Source organism: Musca autumnalis, unplaced genomic scaffold, assembly GCF_047663935.1.
Source record: "Musca autumnalis isolate F117 unplaced genomic scaffold, ASM4766393v1 scaffold_5, whole genome shotgun sequence".
Classification (NCBI taxonomy): Eukaryota; Metazoa; Arthropoda; class Insecta; order Diptera; family Muscidae; genus Musca; species Musca autumnalis.
The window spans coordinates 92,915,253-92,935,009 of record NW_027412088.1 but is presented as its reverse complement, the minus strand read 5'-3'; the positions used below and the strand labels follow the sequence as shown (position 1 = coordinate 92,935,009).

Genomic DNA, 19,757 nt, shown 5'->3' with positions numbered 1-19,757 from the left:
TCCACTCCTTCCGGTACCTCCCCCACAAAAGTTCGAAAATGTTCGGAAAATTTGTACGCACGATAACTCTTGAAGGGTGTAACCGATTTGGTCCATACTTTGCCCATCGTGGAGCGTGTACCAGACTTAGATCAGGTTTTAATATGGACTCAATCGGTACACTCCGTCGGGTACCTCCCACACAAAATTTTGGAAAAGTTCAGTTTAGGAACATCTCTCGAACAGCTTTGATTTTTGCTTTAGCAACTTGTATTCACTGCCCTCCATACGACGGTATAAGTTTCATCAGGGGCAAGTCCATACTTCCTAAGAAAATAGCCTGAAAGTTGCAAAAAACCCCTATGACACCGTGTGAGGAGGTTGGAGGGCAAAATAACTCTCGAACAGGTCTGCCGATTCGGTCCAAAGTTTGGCCTTAGTAATATTTTGTCCAAACATAGTTTAAGTTCGAAGATAAGCCATATCGGTCCACTCCTTCAGGTACCTCCCCCACAAAAGTTCAAAAATGTTCGAAAAAATTGTGCGTGCGATAACTCTTGAAGAGAGTGGCCGAATTGGTCCATACTTTACACATCCTAATATATCTACCAGATATAGATCAGGTTCAAATATGGACTATATTTGTCCACTCCATCCGGTACCTCCCACTCAAAATTTCGGATACATGTTCACTTTAAGACCTGCTTTCGAATCACTTTGATTTTTGTTGAAGCAACTTGCATTGCTGCCTCAATTGCGATGGTAAAATTTGTTTCAGGGGCAAGTTCATACTTCTTGAGCAAACATGCCTGAAGTTCTAAAAAAACCCCTATGGTACCATATGTACTGGCTGGAGATCCATTCTTTTTAGTATCTCCTCCGCAAAACTTTTGATATTAAATCCTAATCAACATTTTTGTCAGTTCAAACGCCCAAAATTTTTAAAACTCCCTAAATACATGCGTTTTTTGGAAAAAAAATTGTTTCAATATACACAGGCTGAGTGTATATCTCTGTCGGCAAAGCCGACTGATACTTTTTTACTTATTTCAAAAGCATTTTCCCTATTTACGAAAATATAAAGTTTTTGTGAAAATATGCAAATATTTTTTAAGATCGAAAAGCGCCGCAGTCGAAAATATTTTTGTAAAAAATTGAGCGACTTTTTTAAAAATATTTTCACTATAGAAAATATAAATTTTTTGTAATAATATGCAAATATTTTTTAAAATCGAAAAGCGCAGCAGGCGAAAATATTTTTGTACAAAATCATGCGATTTTTTTAAAAATATGTTGACTTTTGCTTCACGGACATAACGCCCACAATCATTTTGGGAGTAATGTCCGTGGGAGTTACGTCCGGGCACCGTAACTTTATATGGGAGCCATTCCAAAACGTGGAACTATGTCCACGACATTTCGTGTGTAAGTTTTCGACCACTAGGAACCCTAAATGCCTAATTGCATCCAAGTTGGCTTGAAAATGTCGATAAAAACTTCAAAATACTTGAAATCGGGCAATATCGTAGACATATGTCCAAAATTTTTGGTGATTTTAATTTTTTTAACACTGGGAACCCTAAATACCGTATTATTCGAAAACGTGGTTCGATATTGCCCATCTATGAACTTGACCTGCCTTCAAACCAAAGACGCATCCATCAAAAATTTTTGCGTCCTACATAAGTTTGTTTGGTGCTTCCGTCTGTCAGTCAAAATCAACATACAACTCGTGATATTTAAGGCAGAGCTTTATGATTTGGTACAGATGTTTCTATTAATCCGATTTTACTGTATTTTCAAGATTTTAGCTTCATTATCAGACCGTAATGGCTGACGTTTTGTATTTAGTCTACATTGGAAGCGTAAAACATTGTGCCAGAAATTTTGATTCAGCCTCCATAGAACAGTACTTCCCGATTATCGCTATTTTCAAGATTTTAGCCTCATTATCACGCCGAATTGGCTTAAATATCGAATTAAGTCTTCGTTGGGGACATTAAACTCCACGTATTGATTTAGCACCCATAGAACGGTTACTTCCGATTTTCGACATTTTCAAGGTATGTGGTTAACATTATCACACCGAAATGGCTGAATTTTCGTATTTAGTCTACGATGGGAGCACTAAACTTTCTATCAGAAATCTGGTGCTATAAGTCCATGTTTTTATATAGCCTCCATAGAGCGATACCTCCCGATTTTCGGTAACTTGAAGGTTTTAGCCTAATTATCAAATTCAAATTTCTTCAGTCCACTGCCAAACAACGGGCGGAGAGGATCGCACAAATTGCCATAGAGATTACAGACCTGTGGAGTGTTGTGAGTAAAATATTGTAAGCGTGCGAAAAGACTTATACAACTCCTGCCGTAACAATGACAGCCTCCCACTAAGAATCATCCTCTCCAATGACAACGTGAATATTGAACATCCTATATCGAACCTAACCTTAATTTAAGATCTTATCTAATATTAGGTAAAAAACCTCATCAAAATAGGTTATTTGTCTACTCCAGGCACTTTGTCGTCCTCTGTGAGACACCTCACCCAGATGATGCGTCGTATATTACACATTTACGTTTCCGGAAAGACGCTTTTTCCAATTTACCCAATGAGATCCAAAAGTCTTGTGCATTGGTGCGATACTTTGTGACCGATCACCCACAAACATCGACGACTATTCATTGTCATTGTTATACGCTGCCTTTTAGAACATATATAGAACATACATACATACATATAAACATATCGCTCATTTAATCAAACTGTGTCCTAACTTAAAAAGAAACCTTTTATACCCTCCACAATAATATGAAGGCTACAAATAAATTAATTCCGTTGGTAACTTATCGAAATGTTCGTCGGAGACCCTATGATGTTTATATATGTATACTTGATCCGCATAAAGCCGATATAACCATGTCCGACTTTCTGTCAGCTTAAGTGTCAATTTCCCGTTTTAAAATAATCGCATTTTAATGTTTTTGTTAAGAAAATATTTATATTTTTGACTTGAATTATTAATAATAGTATGTAGAACAAATTTGCAAAAATATAGAGGAATTCATATTGGAATATAAAAGTTATAGAGATTTTTTTAAAAATATAATTTTTGTCGATTTGTTCCATATCCGCACTTATGACACAAATGTGAAATATTGTTTTCACATGGAACAAAGTGACAAACAAATTTTCCCACCTTCTAAATTGAAAATTATAGTTCTGATTTTTGAATTGTGTTTTTAAACTTGTAAGTTTTTACAATATTAATTTCATAACTGAAAATAATTTAAGCTTTCGCATCGAAGCGTGGATATCTCGGAAACTAGAGCAGGTAGGAGAAAGCCGACCAAAAATTCAGAAAAAGCATACCGGAAAACTCTAGAATTCACCTATATCTCAAAATGTAAAAAATGGCGTGATTCGAGAGCAGGTCTTAAAATGAACTTATCCGAAATTTTGTGTGAAGGTACTAGGAGGAGTGGACAAATATAACCCACATTTGATCCTGATCTATATCTGGTAGATATATTAGGATGGTAAAGTATGGACTAAATCGGTCGCTCCCTTCAAGAGATACCATGCGCACAATTTTTCCGAACATTTCTGAACTTTTGTGGGGAAGGTAGCGAAAGGACGATATGACCCATCTTCGAACTAAGTTTGGACAAAATAGTACGAAGGCCAAATTTAGGACCGAATCGGCAGATCCGTTCGAGAGTTATCGTGAGCTTTAGCCGGACAGACAGACGGACGGACATGGCTAAATTAACTCCAATTTGTCTGAAACGGATTTCGTCCAAACTTATTTGGGGACTAAAACCTATACTTCGTTGAAGCACATTTTCTCGTATGAAAGGGTATATTAGGGCGGCGCAAAAAAGACAAAGCTTCTTTTTTTTAAAAGAAAACCACCTAATTTTTTTCATTTGATTTAAAAAACCTTATATGTATGTATATGACATTTTATGGCGATCGGTTAACGTTAACCCGTGCCACCAGAAGGACCTTTGTTTCCATAGTAATTTGTATTGGGCCAAAGTTGCATTTTCACGAAAATTTCCTAAAATCTGCATTTATGGTTCAATCGATGAAATTTGTATCAGTTCATTGTTGTAGTTAAAAAATGAATCCTACAAAAAATTGTGAAAATCGGATCGGATTTTGGTATAGCTCCGATAGGCCGATTTTAGTTATATTGGGCCCTATATAGCTATACCGAAATCTGATCTGATTTTCACAATTTTTTGTAGGGGTTGGCTAAGGTACCTAAATTCATTGAATTTTAATTTCGACCTTTAGAAGCAGTATTGCACTCCATATTATTCTTAATTAAATTTTTTAATCTCGAGATGTAACAAATTTCAAAAACATTTTCTATAAAATTGATTTTCTTTTGTTTTGAGTTAGGATACTATTTGGGTAAATGAGCGATATATAAATAGTACATACAAGAACGACAAAAATGTAAAGCACTTTCATAATTAATGGCATTACAACAAAAGAAATGTTGTTGAAAAATTTCTTTATGCAACAGCGAACTTTGTATTTTGTTCTAAGTCAATTTGCCCATGTCCGTCTGTCAGTTGTAATCACTCTAGCATCCACACGAATTGAGATACATATGTATGTGGCTAAAAGTCTACTCGCGTTATTTTAAAGGGTATATTAATTTTAGTTTTCCACTTGTAATGCATCGAAATTATATTTGTACATAATTTTCCCACAAACTCCCCAGCACTTAGTTGATCATTCTGTCAGGAAGTATAGAATTGCCAAAAACATGATACTGCCACATTATATCGATCACAAAGACTAACTTCATAAACAATTTCCAAACTGTCCCCGAACGGCCCTTATACTGCACTTAACAAAATTGTTGAACATTTGTGGGGGAGATACTCCAAAAAGTTGCCCGGTATAGTCCACCTTGGAACTTGATCTATGTTTGAGAGGAATATGTTCATGGGAAAATTTGAACCAATGTATGTCACTCCTTTTAATATTTAACGATAGATTGAAACGTGGGACATGTTCGAGCACAAGTAGTGGCGGTGGGTCAACTTTTTGGTATCTCTGCAAGTTTGTGTTATTCCACTTTCAAGAGTTTTAAATGTTATTCTCTCCGATGTGGTGCAGGGTATAAAATGTTCGCCTCCGACAAACTTAATGCCAATATCACTCCGACATTTTTTGTTTTCATTTGAATTTTCTGTAGTTCCATAATATTCGGTTTACAAATACAAAGAATTTTTGGCAAATTAGTCTAAGAACGAACATCAAACGGCTCGCACAACAAACAAATTTTCAAAAGCATCTCGTTTCGTTTTGAAATATTTAAAAAGAGAAGATAACAAAATTAAAAAATAAAAATTTCTTGTATTGAAAATATTAGGTCTCGAATTTTGTCGTCATAATGAGTTGCTTTACGGTCAGATGTTGGAGTTTACTCTTAGCCTGGTTTGCCTTAATTTTAACAATTCTTGGCTCCGTATTGGCGGTACTGTATTTACACTACGTCGCAAGTGGAACAGCATACTGTAAATATTAATGACATTTGATTTGAAGAACCAAAGTATTGGAAAAAGTGTCAGTAAATAGCAAAATGAAAGTATGTTCAGATAGAACACATCTTCCTCCATCTTCTAACCTAAGAAGTACATATTTATATAGCCGGTATTTTTACGCTTGAGAAAATTACATAATTCTCCTTTCAGATCCTTATATGCATAAGTTACCACCCAGCTCAAAATGCCGCATGCAAATAATGGGATTTGGACTTGTATTCCATAGTCTTAGCGGTTAGAATCGCATTATCAAAGATATCGTAACAACAGAGGTTGATTCCGCTTATTAAACGCGAAATAACATAAAGCCCAAAAATAATTTTGGACGTTACAAACTTCACACCGCGGTAATAAGGCCCAATTTCCCTTTTGCCACATAGCCCTTTCAAAAGTTGCGTAACAGACCTGTACCTGGATTCTCGTTCTATAAAAAATTTAGATGAACAATTTTATAAAGGAAAAAACTATCAAATGAAAAATATTATAATAATTGTTCCACAAACATCCCATAAGGGACAAGAGAGACTTCTCTTATATCAGTGAGTGCACCCTGATTCATATTAGCTCAATGATATGGGACCTACAGTGTATCGCCGAGTCCGAACGGGGTGTCTAAGACACCACTTTTGTAGAGAAGTTTTACATGGCTGAAATACTCAGGAAATGTCGCCAACATTACTGAGGGGTATTTTGCCACCGTTTAAAAGTTTTTTGATGTTGCCTGGCCGGGGAATCGAACCCACGACCTTATGTGTGCAAGGCGGGTGTGCATACCATTGCACAACGGTGGCACCCATGAAACATATTATAAAGCAAATATTTTTCATTTTTAATTTTCATATAACAAGAATCCAGCCCCCGCACTATGGTCTCATATCCAAATTTTCTGTCCAAAACTATTTCAATGAATGAAGCTATGATCATTTTCAATTGGATACTACATACAGTCATAAAAAATGTTTATACAAAATCCCCCCATCTTAATATACAAACATGCCTCTTTTTAAAAAAGGGGCAAAAAGTGGCAAGAAATGACTAATGAATTAGTTAGTACAGAACCCCTGCTAGCTTCCAAACTCGATTTGGCGGAGATCATATTTGGTCATTTTTTTAAAGTGTAATTATATTTATTAACAAGTAAAAACGTATCAGTCGGCTTTGGCGACAGAGATATACCCTCAGCCTATATGAATCGAAACTTTCATCTACGTACAGAAATTTGTGGCTCTTTTTGGACATTTGAACTTGCCGACAAAAATGTGGATTAGGATTAAAGTTCAATATGTTGCGGAGGACGTACTTGAAGGAATGGACCGACATAGTCCATTATGGAAGTTGATCTTATTTTGGGGGTCATATCTTTTCGATTGATACAGTGGGTCATAGTATAGCTATTGCATCAGTATGGCTGGAAGCATGGACTTGTCCACGGAAAACATAATCTCGCTGTAAACGGGACCATAACGAACAGCATCGGTATACATTTCCGAAGGATCTTCGAACAGACCCTAAACTGCACTTAGACATAAATGTTGACCTTTTGTGGGGAGGTACCCTAAGGAGAGGACTGATATAGACCATTTTAGAAGTTAAACTAAATTTGGACAAAATATTAGGAGATCCACAGTTTTTACCAAATTGGTTGCCCCGTTCAAGATATATAGTACATACAATTTTAGTGACATTTTTGAAATATTGAGCGAAATACCGATATTGCCATCTTCGGTTTCTTGCTACTTTCAGGCTATTTTCTCAAAAAGTATGGACTTGCCTCTGAAAAAACTCTTGCCGACGTAAAAGAGGCAGCGTATCAAAAACAAACATTTTAAGCGATTTTGTAGCTGCTCTGTAGGTCGCAATAATAGTCTGATCGCCGCGATCAATAAGGTAAGAGTATACGACAAAGAAGAAGCTTGCATTTTGAGATGGTGATCAGATAATATTTAGATGGTTAAATGGACCACAACTTTTGTGTGAAAACTGTGAAATTTTTTAATATACTGCTTATATCCTTATTCCTTTAAGACACATTCCGCCTCTGTAAATAATATTTGGAAGGCAAACTCTTGACCTTTCCATTGATGCCAATTATGTTGATCTACGTGGTCAGACAACAAAGTTACAGCCTAATATATCCAGTTATTTGTTTGAAGTGTTGTCATTAGCACGCAAGAGGTCGCAATAAGAGCTCAATAGTCACGGGATTTTGCGCGAGATAAGAATTTAGGTCGAAGAAGATGCCTAAAATTTTTGATGATGATCTGATATTATTTAGCGGGTGAAATGGACCATTACTCTTGTATGATAAATATAAAATAAAGTACTGTAGTAGTAGTAATAAAGTAGTGTAAAGTGTTCTGAGCATACCAAATACTTTTCCACAGGTTGTTTGTATGTGACTGTGCCATGTTAGTCTATAATTGAAATGTATTCCCAGATTTTTAACTTCTTTGACGATTTTATAACCTGGTTGTCCAGTAAAATATCGTTTGGAGTTACCATACTATTTTTAGCTGGCCAAATAATCTTAAATTAGATATTTGGCGTTCTCAGTTGTAACAAGTAAAAAAGTATCAGTCGGCTTTGTAGACAGAGATAAACCCTTTTCGGACATTTGAACTTACCGACAAAAATGTGGATTAGGATTAAAGTTCAAAAGTGTTGCGGAGGAGATACTTAAGGAATGGACCGACAAAGTCCATTACCGAAGTGGATCTTATTTTTGGAGTCATATCTTTTCGATAGATATCGCGCACACTAGTCATTAAAGTGGATCATTGTATAACTTTTGCACCAGTATCCCAGGAAGCATGGGCTTGTCCACGGAAAACATAATATCGCTGTAAACGGGACCACATCGAACAGCATCGGTATACCTTTCCAAAGAATTTTCGAACTGACCCTAAACTGCACTTAGACACAAATGTTGAACTTTTGTGAGGGAGTTATCCTTAGGAGAGGACCGATATGGGCCATTTTAGTAGTTTAACTAAATTTGGACACAATGTTAGGAGATCCAAAGTTTGGACCACATTGGTTGACCCATTCAAGAGATATCGTGCATACAATTTTAGTGGCGTTTTTAAATATTGGGGGAAGTACCGGAAGCTGTGGACTGGTATTGTCCATCTTCGAACTGAAACTAAAGTTTGGACAAAATATGACGAAGGCCAAATTTTGGACCAAATCGGTTTATCAGTTCGAGAGTTAAGACGCTCTCCAACCACTATATATGGTGCCATAGGGGTTTTTTATACCTTTCGGTCTGTTTTCGTAAGAAGTATGAACTTGCCCCTAAAAGATTTTTACCGTCGCATTTGAGGCAGCGAATGCAAGTTGCTTCAACAAAAATCAAAGTTATTCGGAAGCAGATCTTAAAGTGCAGTTATCCGAAATTTTATTTGAGAGATACCCGAAGGAGTGGACAAATAAAGTCCATATTCGAAACAGATCTATATCTGGTAGATATATTTATATCTATATATAATTTTTCCTAGTGGACCGATTCGGCTTTTCTTTGAACTTAAACTAAGTTTAAACAAAATATTACGAAGGCCAAACTTTGAACCGAATCGGCAGATCCGTTCGAGAGTTATCTTGCACTCCAACCACTACACACGGTGTCATAAGGGTTTTTTTTGCAACTTTTAGGCTATTTTCTCAGGAAGTATAGACTTGCCCCCGAACGAAACTTGTACCGTCGTATGGGGGGCAGTGAATACAAGTTGCTGCAACAAAAATCAAAGCGATTCGAGAGCAGGTCCTAAACTGAACCTATCCAAAATTTTGTGTGGGAGCTACTCAAAGCAGTGGACCAATGGAGTCCATATTGGAACCTCATCTATGTCTGGTAGATATTTCATGATGTGGAAAGTATTGATCAAATCGGTTCCTCCCTTCATGAGTTATGGTGTGCACAAATTTTCCGAACATTTCGGAACTTTTGTGGGGGAGGTACCGGAAGGAGTGGACTGATATAGCCCATCTTCGAACTTAAACTAAGTTTGGACAAAATATTACTTACTTACTTACTTACTTAGCTGGCCCATTACAGAACATTTGTTCTATAGGCCGAACTAAGAAGAGATCTCCATTCCTCTCTATTTGTTGCTTTGCACACTGGAATACCGCGCCTTGTCATCTCATCATCCACTTGTTTGCGCCATCTATTCCTTGGCCTGCCAATTCTGCGTGCACCGCCATGTGGCATGTATTCATACGCCTTTTTAGCGGGTTCATCATCGCTCATTCTTATGATATGGCCTAGCCAACGCAATCGCTGCATCTCGATACGTTTAACAATATTGATGTCGTTGTATAGCAGATACAGCTCGTGGTTCATGCGACGTCGATATTCACCGTCAACGCAGATTGGTCCGTAGATCTTTCGAAGAATTTTTCTCTCAAACACACCAAGCACTGCCATGTCTGCTTGCGCAAGTACCCAGGCTTCGGAGCCATACATCAGCACGGGTAGTATCAGTGTTTTGTAGAGCGTTATTTTTGTTTGACGAGATGTGGCTTTGTTTTTAAACTGCTTACTTAATCCAAAGTAGCATCTGTTGGCCAATACAATTCTTCTTTTTATTTCACAACTGATGTCGTTTGTTGTGTTGACGGAGGTGCCGAGGTAGACGAAGTCTTTTACTACCTCAATATTATAGGAACCAACTTCCACAGTCGGTCCGAGCTCAATGGACGCATTGCGCGTCGACACCATCAACTTGGTCTTCTCACCGTTTACCGCCAGACCCACTTTAGCAGATTCTCCTTCGACCTTTATAAAGGTATCAGTTACTTCTTTTACTGATCGACCCATGATGTCTATATCATCAGCATAAGCAAGTAACATGTGACTATTGGTGTAGATTGTGCCACTTCTTTTGACGTTTGCCTCTCGTATAACCTTTTCTAGCAGGATGTTGAAGAGGTCACACGAAAGGCTGTAAATATCTGGTCAATGGTGGACTTGCCAGGTCTAAAGCCGCATTGGTATGGTCCAATAATCTCGTTGACCATTGGCTTTAGTCGTTCGCACAATATCCCTGACACGATCTTGTAGGCAATAGGGAGTAGACTTATGCCCCTATAGTTAGAGCATACAGTCTTATCTCCCTTCTTGTGGACGGGGCACAGGATACTCAGGTTCCAATCGTCGGGTACTCGTTCTTCCTGCCAGATGGTGCTAACTAGCTGATGAATACACCTTATCAGCGTGTCGCCTCCGGTTTTGAACAGCTCGGCTGGTAAGCCATCGGCCCCTGCTGCCTTATTATTCTTCAGCCGATTTATTGCTGTCTTTACCTCATCTTGGCTGGGCGGTATACATTCAATACCATCTTCTGGGATTGGGACTGTGGTATCTTCGTCGTCTTCGCTGCTATTGGATACCAACAGATTTGAAAAATGTTCTTTCCATATCCTGAGTACACTATCTGTATCAGTTACCAAATTACCTTGCTGGTCTCTACAGGAGGATGTGCCTGTACCAAAGCCATCAGTTTGATGCTTGACTCTTTGGTAGAATTTTCGGACTTCATTCTGGCTCCTGTACATCTCGATTTTTTCACACTCCCGCTTTTCCATCTCTCTCTTTTTCCTACAGAAAAGACGTTTCTCCTCTCTCCTTTTCTTCCGATTTCTTTCTCGTGCGCTACGCGCTGCTACGGATTGTAAAGTAGCCCTATATGCCGCATTTTTGTCTTCGGTGGCAGCACGACACTCCTGATCATGGATTCCTTGGTTGAGGTCTTTGGTATCCAAGTATGGATTTTGCGGCAGTTTTCATGGAGTGGGCAATGCTTTGCCATTGCGCTGATATGTTATCGGGATGAGGAGTGTTTTGATTAAGCAATTGGGCTAGTTGAGTGGAATACGCTGTGCTGTGGCTGTCTGTTGTGTTTGCAGCTTACCGATGTCTATTTTTCGTTTTGTGTCTGTTCGTACTTTGTTTGCTACGTTTAACCGGGTGAGTACCTTTGCTGCATGTAGGTAGTGGTCCGAGTCTATGTTTGCTCTTCGGAACGAGCGCACACCGGACACGCTCGATGAGTGTCTTCCATCTATCACAACGTGATCAATTTGATTTCTTGTTTTCTGCTCTGGAGACAGCCAGGTGCCCTTATGGATGTCGATATGTTTAAATCTGGTGCTGCTAACTACCATGTTTTTTGCCGCAGATAAGTCTATCAGTCTCATGCCATTGTCAGATGTTTCATTGTGGAGACTGAATTTTCCGACTGTTGGGCCAAAGATATTTTCCTTTCCAATTTTGGTATTAAAATCGCCTAGAATAAATTTAATGTCATGGGCAGGACAACGGTCATATGTTTCTTCTAACCGCTCATAAAATATATCTTTGGTCTCTTCGTTCTTGTCTTCAGTGGGAGCATGAGCGCAAATAAACCTGATGTTGAAGAATTTTGCTTTTATTCGAATTGTAGCAAGTCTTTCATTCACGGGTGTGAAGCTGGAGACCAGGCGTTTTAACCTCCGACCAACTACAAATCCGTAACCTAACTCATGCTTTATGTCATGGCAGCTATAATACAGCGCGTCACCATTAGGTGTTGTTGTGGCGCCTTTCCATTCCATCGTATTTCCTGTATGGCAGTAATGTCGGCCTTGTACTTTTCAAGTACATCTGCCAATGCGTAAACTGCGAACATTCCAGGTGTAGATTCGCAGATTATGGTCCTTAAAACGTTTGTTGGAGTCGTCAACTTTTGAGGGATTTGTTTTTCTTTTCTTTAGTTTTTTTCATAGTAGGCTGCTTTTTCTAGGGGAGGGTTACTAACCCGGCGCCCAAACCCATGTTTTTAACGTTCTTTGAACGTGCGGCACATGTTAGCTCACTACCTTTAACGGGTGTTAAAAGCAGCTCCCCAGGTGACACCACAGGGAGGTCAGTATCCACTTGAGATGAGAGAGGGAGCAAGACAAATCCTGGACTTTGCCATGTTAAAGCCGGTCAGGACCGTTCCTTGGTATCTCTCTTCCCCTACGTCACCCTACCAATAATAATACCTCAGTATTTTAGAAGCCCATACGCAATAACCAAAAAACCAAATACTTAAAAAATTTTGGTCCTGTGGCAATTAACAAAATGTATATAACATGAATCCATAGCGAGAATAACAAATAAAAATTTGTTAAACCTTTCTTCTATGCGTTAAAAATATTCGGTTTTGTAACTTTTTTAAATATGTTGCTAAAAAAACAGAAATTTTTCTGCAATATTAGTATACATTTTAATAATCGGGAACAGAATCTTTGTTGTTATATTTTATAGCAAATTATTATAATTTAGCGCTAAGGAAAAACTCGTTCATAGCTTATTTTTGAATATTTAGTCGAATATATTTGTAACCATGTGCAAAACCCATGAAAATATGCAAATAATATATTTCATGAATCACATAAGCCATCCAAAACCAAGGACTGGGAGGGAAGGTACAGGAATCTCCTGAAAAATTGCAGCTAAAGCGCCTTTAATTTTCTTGAAATTGGTCACCAGGTCCTAAATGACTTTCAGAAGATGCAAATATGCACTTATATTCCAAAAAAATCATAAGGTTAAAGCTTTTCATAGCCATATTGGTTTTGGTTTCATATTCATGTATTGTCATCCAAATCTGAAAAGTGTGCAAAGTTTTAGTCCGATTGGTCAACTGCAACTGTGTGGAAATGAGTTACTAGATTTGAACTAAACAGACACCAAAGCAAATTAAATAAAACACTGTAATAAAAAGAAAATTACGTGATCGGAACCTTTGAAAATCGATGTCAGTTCGGTTTCTTTTCAATTTAAACCTCTTATATTCCAAATTCCGTAATCGGTAGTTTTTTTGCTAAATAAAATTCTACAAGAATTTGTGGGAATCGCATCGTATTTTGATATAGCTATGTAGGGCCCAAAATCGGCCAAATATGCATATTGGAGCTATATCAAAATCCGATCAGATTTTCACAAATTTTTGTAGGATTCGTTTCTTAGCCACAACAATGAACATATAAAGTTTTTTCATCCATTGGGCCATAAATGCCGCCTTAAGAGACTTTTCGAAAAAAGTCACATTTGGTACTATGGATACAATGATCGCTCATGTGGCACGTGTTTACGTTAACCGATCGCCATAAAATTTAATATACATATAAAGTTTTTAGGATCAAATGGGAAAAAAGACTAGAGAAAAGGCGCTTCAAAAAATGTCCATTCGTCCGTCAGTCGGTGGTCATTACTCTAGCACCCAAACAAATTGAGGTAGATCTCTAAAATTTTGTACAGAGTCTTTTGTTTACAAGCAGGTCAAGTTTGAACATGGGCTATATCGGTCAACATTTTGGTATAGCCTCTATATAACGGTACCGCAAAATTACAGGTAAAGGGTGTTCCAACTAGAACGCAATTTTTAAATTTGACATTTGAACAGTTGTTATTGTTTGTAAGTAGAAGGTAAGAGGTTAATAAAAATGGAGCGCTACACGAATGAACAAGGCATTATCATTGGTATTGGAGAGACAACATGAAAATGCTGATTTTGCCGATAGATTCATCTTCAGTGACGAGGCCCATTTCCATCTTGATGCCTTCGTCAATAGGCAGAATTGTCGCATTTGGGGTGAGGAAAATCCTCGAGTGATTCACGAGAAGCAAATGGTCTGGAGGAATCATTGGACCTTTTTTTATGAAAATGAGGCAGGTCAAACGCAAACAGTCAATGGTGTTCGGTATCGTGAAATGATAACCAGTTTTTTCTTGCCTAGAATAGAAGAAATGAATGTAGAGGTCATGTGGTTTCAACAAGACGGCGCCACATGTCATACAGCCAGAGAAACAATTCAATTGCTGCATCAGTCATTTCCCGGTCGTGTTATTTCGCGTTTTGGAGACCAGAATTGGCCGCCTAGATAGTTCGATTTAAAACCTTTAGATTTTTTTCTTAGGGGTTTTTTTGAACTCGAAGATTTACGCAAATAAGCCGACGACGACTCAAGCCTTAAAATAGGAAATTGGACGCTGCATTAAAGAAATACCGCAGCATTTATGCAAAACGGTCATTAAAAATTTCATTAAAAGATCGCGTGTGTGCCAGCAAAGCCGCGGCGGCCATCTGCGCCATATATTGTTCCATACATAACCTCATACTGTCTACTTTACGATATAATAAAGTTTCACAATTTTTTTTTTTTTAATATCTGTGTTTTATTTAAAATTTAAAAATTGTGTTCTAGTTGGGACACCCTGTATTATCAATATCTATACCCTCAGACTTTAGGCTAAAGAGGGTATATACTCTTTGATAGGATCAAAACTGTGCCTTGTCGAAATAATGGTTTTATACCTCAAGTATGTCTGGACGAAATTCGTTTCAGACAATTTAAAGTCGACAATTTGTCTGCCTGTCTGGCTGGCTGCTGCGAACGATAACTCTCGAAGGGATTAATCGATTCGGAGTTCGGACCACTCCTTCGGGACCTCCTCCACAAAAGTTCAAAGTTTTTCTGTAAAATGGTGGTAACGATAACTCTGGAAGGGAGCAATCGATTTGGTCCAAACATTCTAATATTCCTTGCATATATAGATCGGGTTCGAATATTGACTATATCGGTCTACTCTCTCACACAAAATCTCGGAGAAAGTGAAGTTTTATATCTTCTTATTTTTCGTCTTCTTTCACGTTGCGGTCTCAAAATATTGTCAATTTTTTTCGTGTCGCACAGTGTAGTATGAAATAAAATGAATAGTTTTTTTTTTTGGAAGTAAGTTTTCTATCTTCTATTTTCTATTCTTATTATATATAATGTTTTGTTACCTGACTAAAACTTTCAAAATATCGAAAATCCGGCACTCACGTTCTATGGGGGCTATATGAAGACCTATAGCGACAAATTTCTGGTGGAAAGTTTCATACACCCAACGAATACTAAAAACTAAATTTCAGCCATATCAGTGGGATGTTGAGGCCACAGCCTTCAAAATACCGAAAATCCGAAGGTACCTTCCTATGGGAACTATACGAACGTTGACCTATACCGACAAATTGCAGGTTATGACTTTTGTACATTTAAGGAAGACTAAATACCTAATTTCATCCATTTTGGTGTGATAATGAGACCACAAACTTCAAATACCGAGAGGGACCGTTCTATGGGGGATATAAAAAGGCGTGGAGCTATACCGACGAATTTCAGGTGGAAACTTTTGTACCCTCAACGAAGACCTAATATCAAATTTCAGCGTTTTCGTTGAAATATTGACGCCACAACCTTCAAAATAGCAAAAGTCGGCAGGTACTCTTCTACCGGGGCTATGCGAATGACTGGAGCTATACCGACAAATTTCAAGTGGAAAGTTGTATACCCACAACGAAGACTGAAATACAAAATTTCAGCCATTTCGGTGGGATAAAGAGGCTAAAACTTTCAAAATCCTGAAAATCGGGAGGTAACGTGGACCGATATAGTCCATTTTTAATACCAATCATAGAATAATACTCTATCTTATAAGGATCTATCTTAAAAATTGCGAGCTTTATCTTGATTTCCAGAGACAGGCAGACGGACGGACATGGTTTTTTCTACTTAGAAGTTTTTTAGGGACTCCGAGGAATATTTAGAATATTTACAAACGCAATAACAAATTCAATGATACCCTCCATATTATAGTGGAGGGTATAAAAAGGTTTTCACCGATAAAACTGATTTTGTTTCATATTTTCAAGCCATAAATGTGTTTGCTGATATTGGATGGATGATGGTAAAAGCCGTGTTTAGCTTCATAGCATGTGTTATTTGTTCCATTATCTGCATATTATTGCTGGTTGGAATATATCAGGTGCGTATATATACATATTGACCCAATCGCTGCGACGGTACCATATGGGACCAATTTTGGTCATTTGCGATTTACCAGAAAAAAACTACAAACATAACATTGTGGTATAAATACCCAATACCATAATGCGGAATTTTTTTTTTTTGCGAAATAAACCGATTTTTAAAAGTGAGTCCGTCCAGCAAAATGAGCATCGATGCACATATCGATTAACTCCATAAAACAAAAAGTTGTGTATCTGTATATCTGCAATTGTGTATTTGTAATTTAAAGGTACTAATATTTATTATTCAGGAAAGTTATTTTTAATATAAAAAGTTATGACTATATCAAGGGCTTTGACACTTAAATGTAAGATTTTACAAAAAGTGAAGTTAATCGATGTGTGCACTGTACGACTCAAATATTGAAATCAAACCCCAGGCCACAAAAAAGTTCTTCGCAGCGATTTGGTAAACAATTAAGTATGGGAGCAGCTCTCTCAGCCATTATGTACTATTATACAAAATATTGTGGAAGGTCTAAGTTGGATGATTTTTTTTTTAATTTTATCTGTTTTTCTTTTTATTAATTTCAGAATCGTCTCCGTTCAATGGCCGTGTATATCCACATTACAATAAGTGCAATAGTTGTTGGCACTATCGGTGTTATTATTCTGTTCATTATGGAGTTAGCTATGGACAAGCGACGTTTTTCAATAATGGAAGGTGTTTTATGTTTTCTTGGCGTTGGTAATTCAAAACAGAAGTAATTTAAAAATGTAAAATCATTGAAACGTATTCTGTTTTTTCTAGCCTTTGAAATATTAATCTTCACTCCGATTTATATTATACTAGCCGATCCAGACCACTTCGCAAGCGCAAGGAACCAATAAAAACGAAGGAAAAATTAAGCATTGCTGTTTTTCTTAAATCTATCAATGAAATAAATAACATAACATAATAAACAGTTATGTAATAATATTCAAATAAGACTTATTTATCATATTCCTCATATTCCCGAACGAAGGCGAAGGAAAGTTATGTTAAAATCAGGTGTCTAGGGATAGGGATGTTTTTAGACTTGGCAAAAAATATTGGCCTTCAAAGTTGATTTGCGTGGAAGCTGTGGCTATATTTATGTTAAAAAATGGGTAAAAATGGGTTGAAGCCAACGTGACTTTTTTGTTTTCTCTCGATTTGTGATTAAACCACATTTTTCCCGATTTTCCTGTCAAAGTGAAAGTAGAAGCCAACTAAATAAGGATCATCCCACCAATGTATAACTTTTCAAAATTTGATCTGCGTCTACCATTAAATGATGCTGACATTTTGAAGCCACATTTTAAGTGTTTTTTGAAATTTTCTTACAATTTCGTTCCGCAAACTGGTTTTTAAAAAATCATATATAGGAATGAAGAACTCACGATTCTGATTTATTTGATATATAAGTCGTGAATGTAGCATACACAACTTCAGAGAAATCTGTACCCAAATAAGAAAATTTTGTGCGAACAAATTTCTAAAAATCATATATTTCGGGTCTAATTTGTACAATTGGCATTCGATTTACTCGTGCATGATTGCAAATTTTGGATTTTTACGTTGTGTATCTAATAAATCATTATTCGTTAAAATCCATCTACTAAAACGAGAGATAGGAGAAATTTCAAGGTAGGAAAATCTACTAATATTGTTTTTGAAAATATCGCGCATTTTATCGCGTATTCTGTAGGCCGCTTGCACTGCTATGAAAAAACTAGTGCAGCATCTTTCTTTTTGCGGAAACAGAGATTTAAAAACTTCACTGATAAGGGACCTACATTCATTTTATCCCAAAAATAGTGTGTGATGCTACATCCACGGTTCTTGACTGATTGCCTTGAAATAGGTATATATCGATGCAGATTTTCATGGTGACACTAAAACCGGATGCGGAACGAAATTGTATGAACTTTGCGCAAATTAGCGATGTTTTATAGGTTTTTTAATGCTATGATGCAGCCGATGCTACATCTTAGCGTCCAAATTATATTTCGAAAAATATATACAAATTAAAAGATATCGTCTTGCTGTACATGAAAATCACATGCGGGCAAAACGATTTTTATAATTACGCGATTTACACATATTTTAATAATGCATATAAGTTAAAGCGGTTTATTTGAACTCTATTTCCGTTTAAGAAGTCTAATGATTTATTTCAACAACCCGATAACTTTCCTCAATGGGAAACCTTCTATGTGATTGTAGATAAATCAAAATCCGCCCATTTTCTTGTGAGTTTCAAGAAAAATAAAAGAAGTACTTCTATAGATTTTTTTCAATATTTTCAACTCTAGAATGCATGTGAAAACTATTATTCCAAACCAAAATTTGTTTTTTTCTAACACAAATATGTGCTTATTTTGGCTAGAATATCCTAACTACTATCCCGATGATTATAAGTTTGGTCTCATCTGATTCCCCGTGAAGTCTTTATTTAAAACTGTTACATTTTTGTAATTTTTGACGGGTAAATGGACCTCGTTTTTCAAAAAATTCGGATTACATTTAAAATTTTGTCAATTTTTTGTAAATTCCGCGAATGCTGAGTAACATTTTACAAATATTATGCAATCTACTTAATGACATCACTTCGTGATAACTTTTTAGTGACAATTGTGCTCAATAAAATAATTAGCGTTTTTATAATAATTTTTTATTAAAAGCAGAAGAAAAACCGCGATAACATTTGTCCGCAACAACCAAAAATTTGCTCGCGAGCGGATTTGTACTGGAGAATTTTTCTTAACCTATGTACCAAAAATCGTTAATGTAGCGCGAATAGAAAAAATTCAATTTTTTGGAAATGGAATATGAAATAATTGGCAACATTTCCCATATACACTTTGATACGAAAAATGTCTGTCTGGCTTGTGCGCACGATAACTCTCGAACAGTTCAACCGATTCGAACCAAATTTTTGGTATCGTAATATTTTGTCCAAACTTGGTATAAGTTCGAAGATGGGCCATTTCGGTCCACTTCTTCTGGTACCTCCCCCACAAAAGTTCAAAATTTTTCTGTAAAATGGTCTGAACAATAGGGGGCAATCGATTTCGTCAAAACTTTGCACATCGTATTATTCCTTCCAGATATAAATCGGGTACCTCCCACACAAAAATTTTATAAAGTGAAGTTTAAGGGCTCCTCTCGCATGGTTTCGCAATTTTTTTCAGTAAGTTTTCCTTGCGGCTCCCTTTATGACGGTACATTTTTTTTCTTGCGGAAGTCCATACTTCCAGAGATATAGGCCTAAAAGCTCCAAGAAACCCTGACGGCACCAACCAAAATGGCAAATCCGCAAGATAATCGTTGCAGGGAATTTCTGATTGGTGCAGGCTTTGCACATC

The 19,757-nt window shown here is 37.0% G+C and overlaps 1 protein-coding gene across 1 annotated transcript; it reads left to right on the top strand.

Annotated features, from left to right (window-relative positions):
- Window positions 1-5,243: 5,243 nt before the first annotated feature.
- On the top strand, window positions 5,244-17,352 carry LOC141404720 (uncharacterized). Its single transcript, XM_073988371.1, has 4 exons — window positions 5,244-5,520; window positions 16,272-16,384; window positions 16,962-17,115; window positions 17,179-17,352. The coding sequence occupies exons 1-4, from the start codon at window positions 5,397-5,399 to the stop codon at window positions 17,256-17,258; spliced, it is 471 nt and encodes a 156-aa protein (XP_073844472.1). The 5' UTR covers window positions 5,244-5,396; the 3' UTR covers window positions 17,259-17,352.
- Window positions 17,353-19,757: the final 2,405 nt, after the last annotated feature.

Bases quoted from the DNA above. Each gene is read 5' to 3' on its own strand.
- LOC141404720 (XM_073988371.1), top strand. From the start codon at position 5,397: ATGAGTTGCTTTACGGTCAGATGTTGGAGTTTACTCTTAGCCTGGTTT. The intron at 5,521-16,271 runs GTAAATATTAAT...CATATTTTCAAG, and splicing joins CGCAAGTGGAACAGCATACT to CCATAAATGTGTTTGCTGAT. The intron at 16,385-16,961 runs GTGCGTATATAT...TATTAATTTCAG, and splicing joins TGCTGGTTGGAATATATCAG to AATCGTCTCCGTTCAATGGC.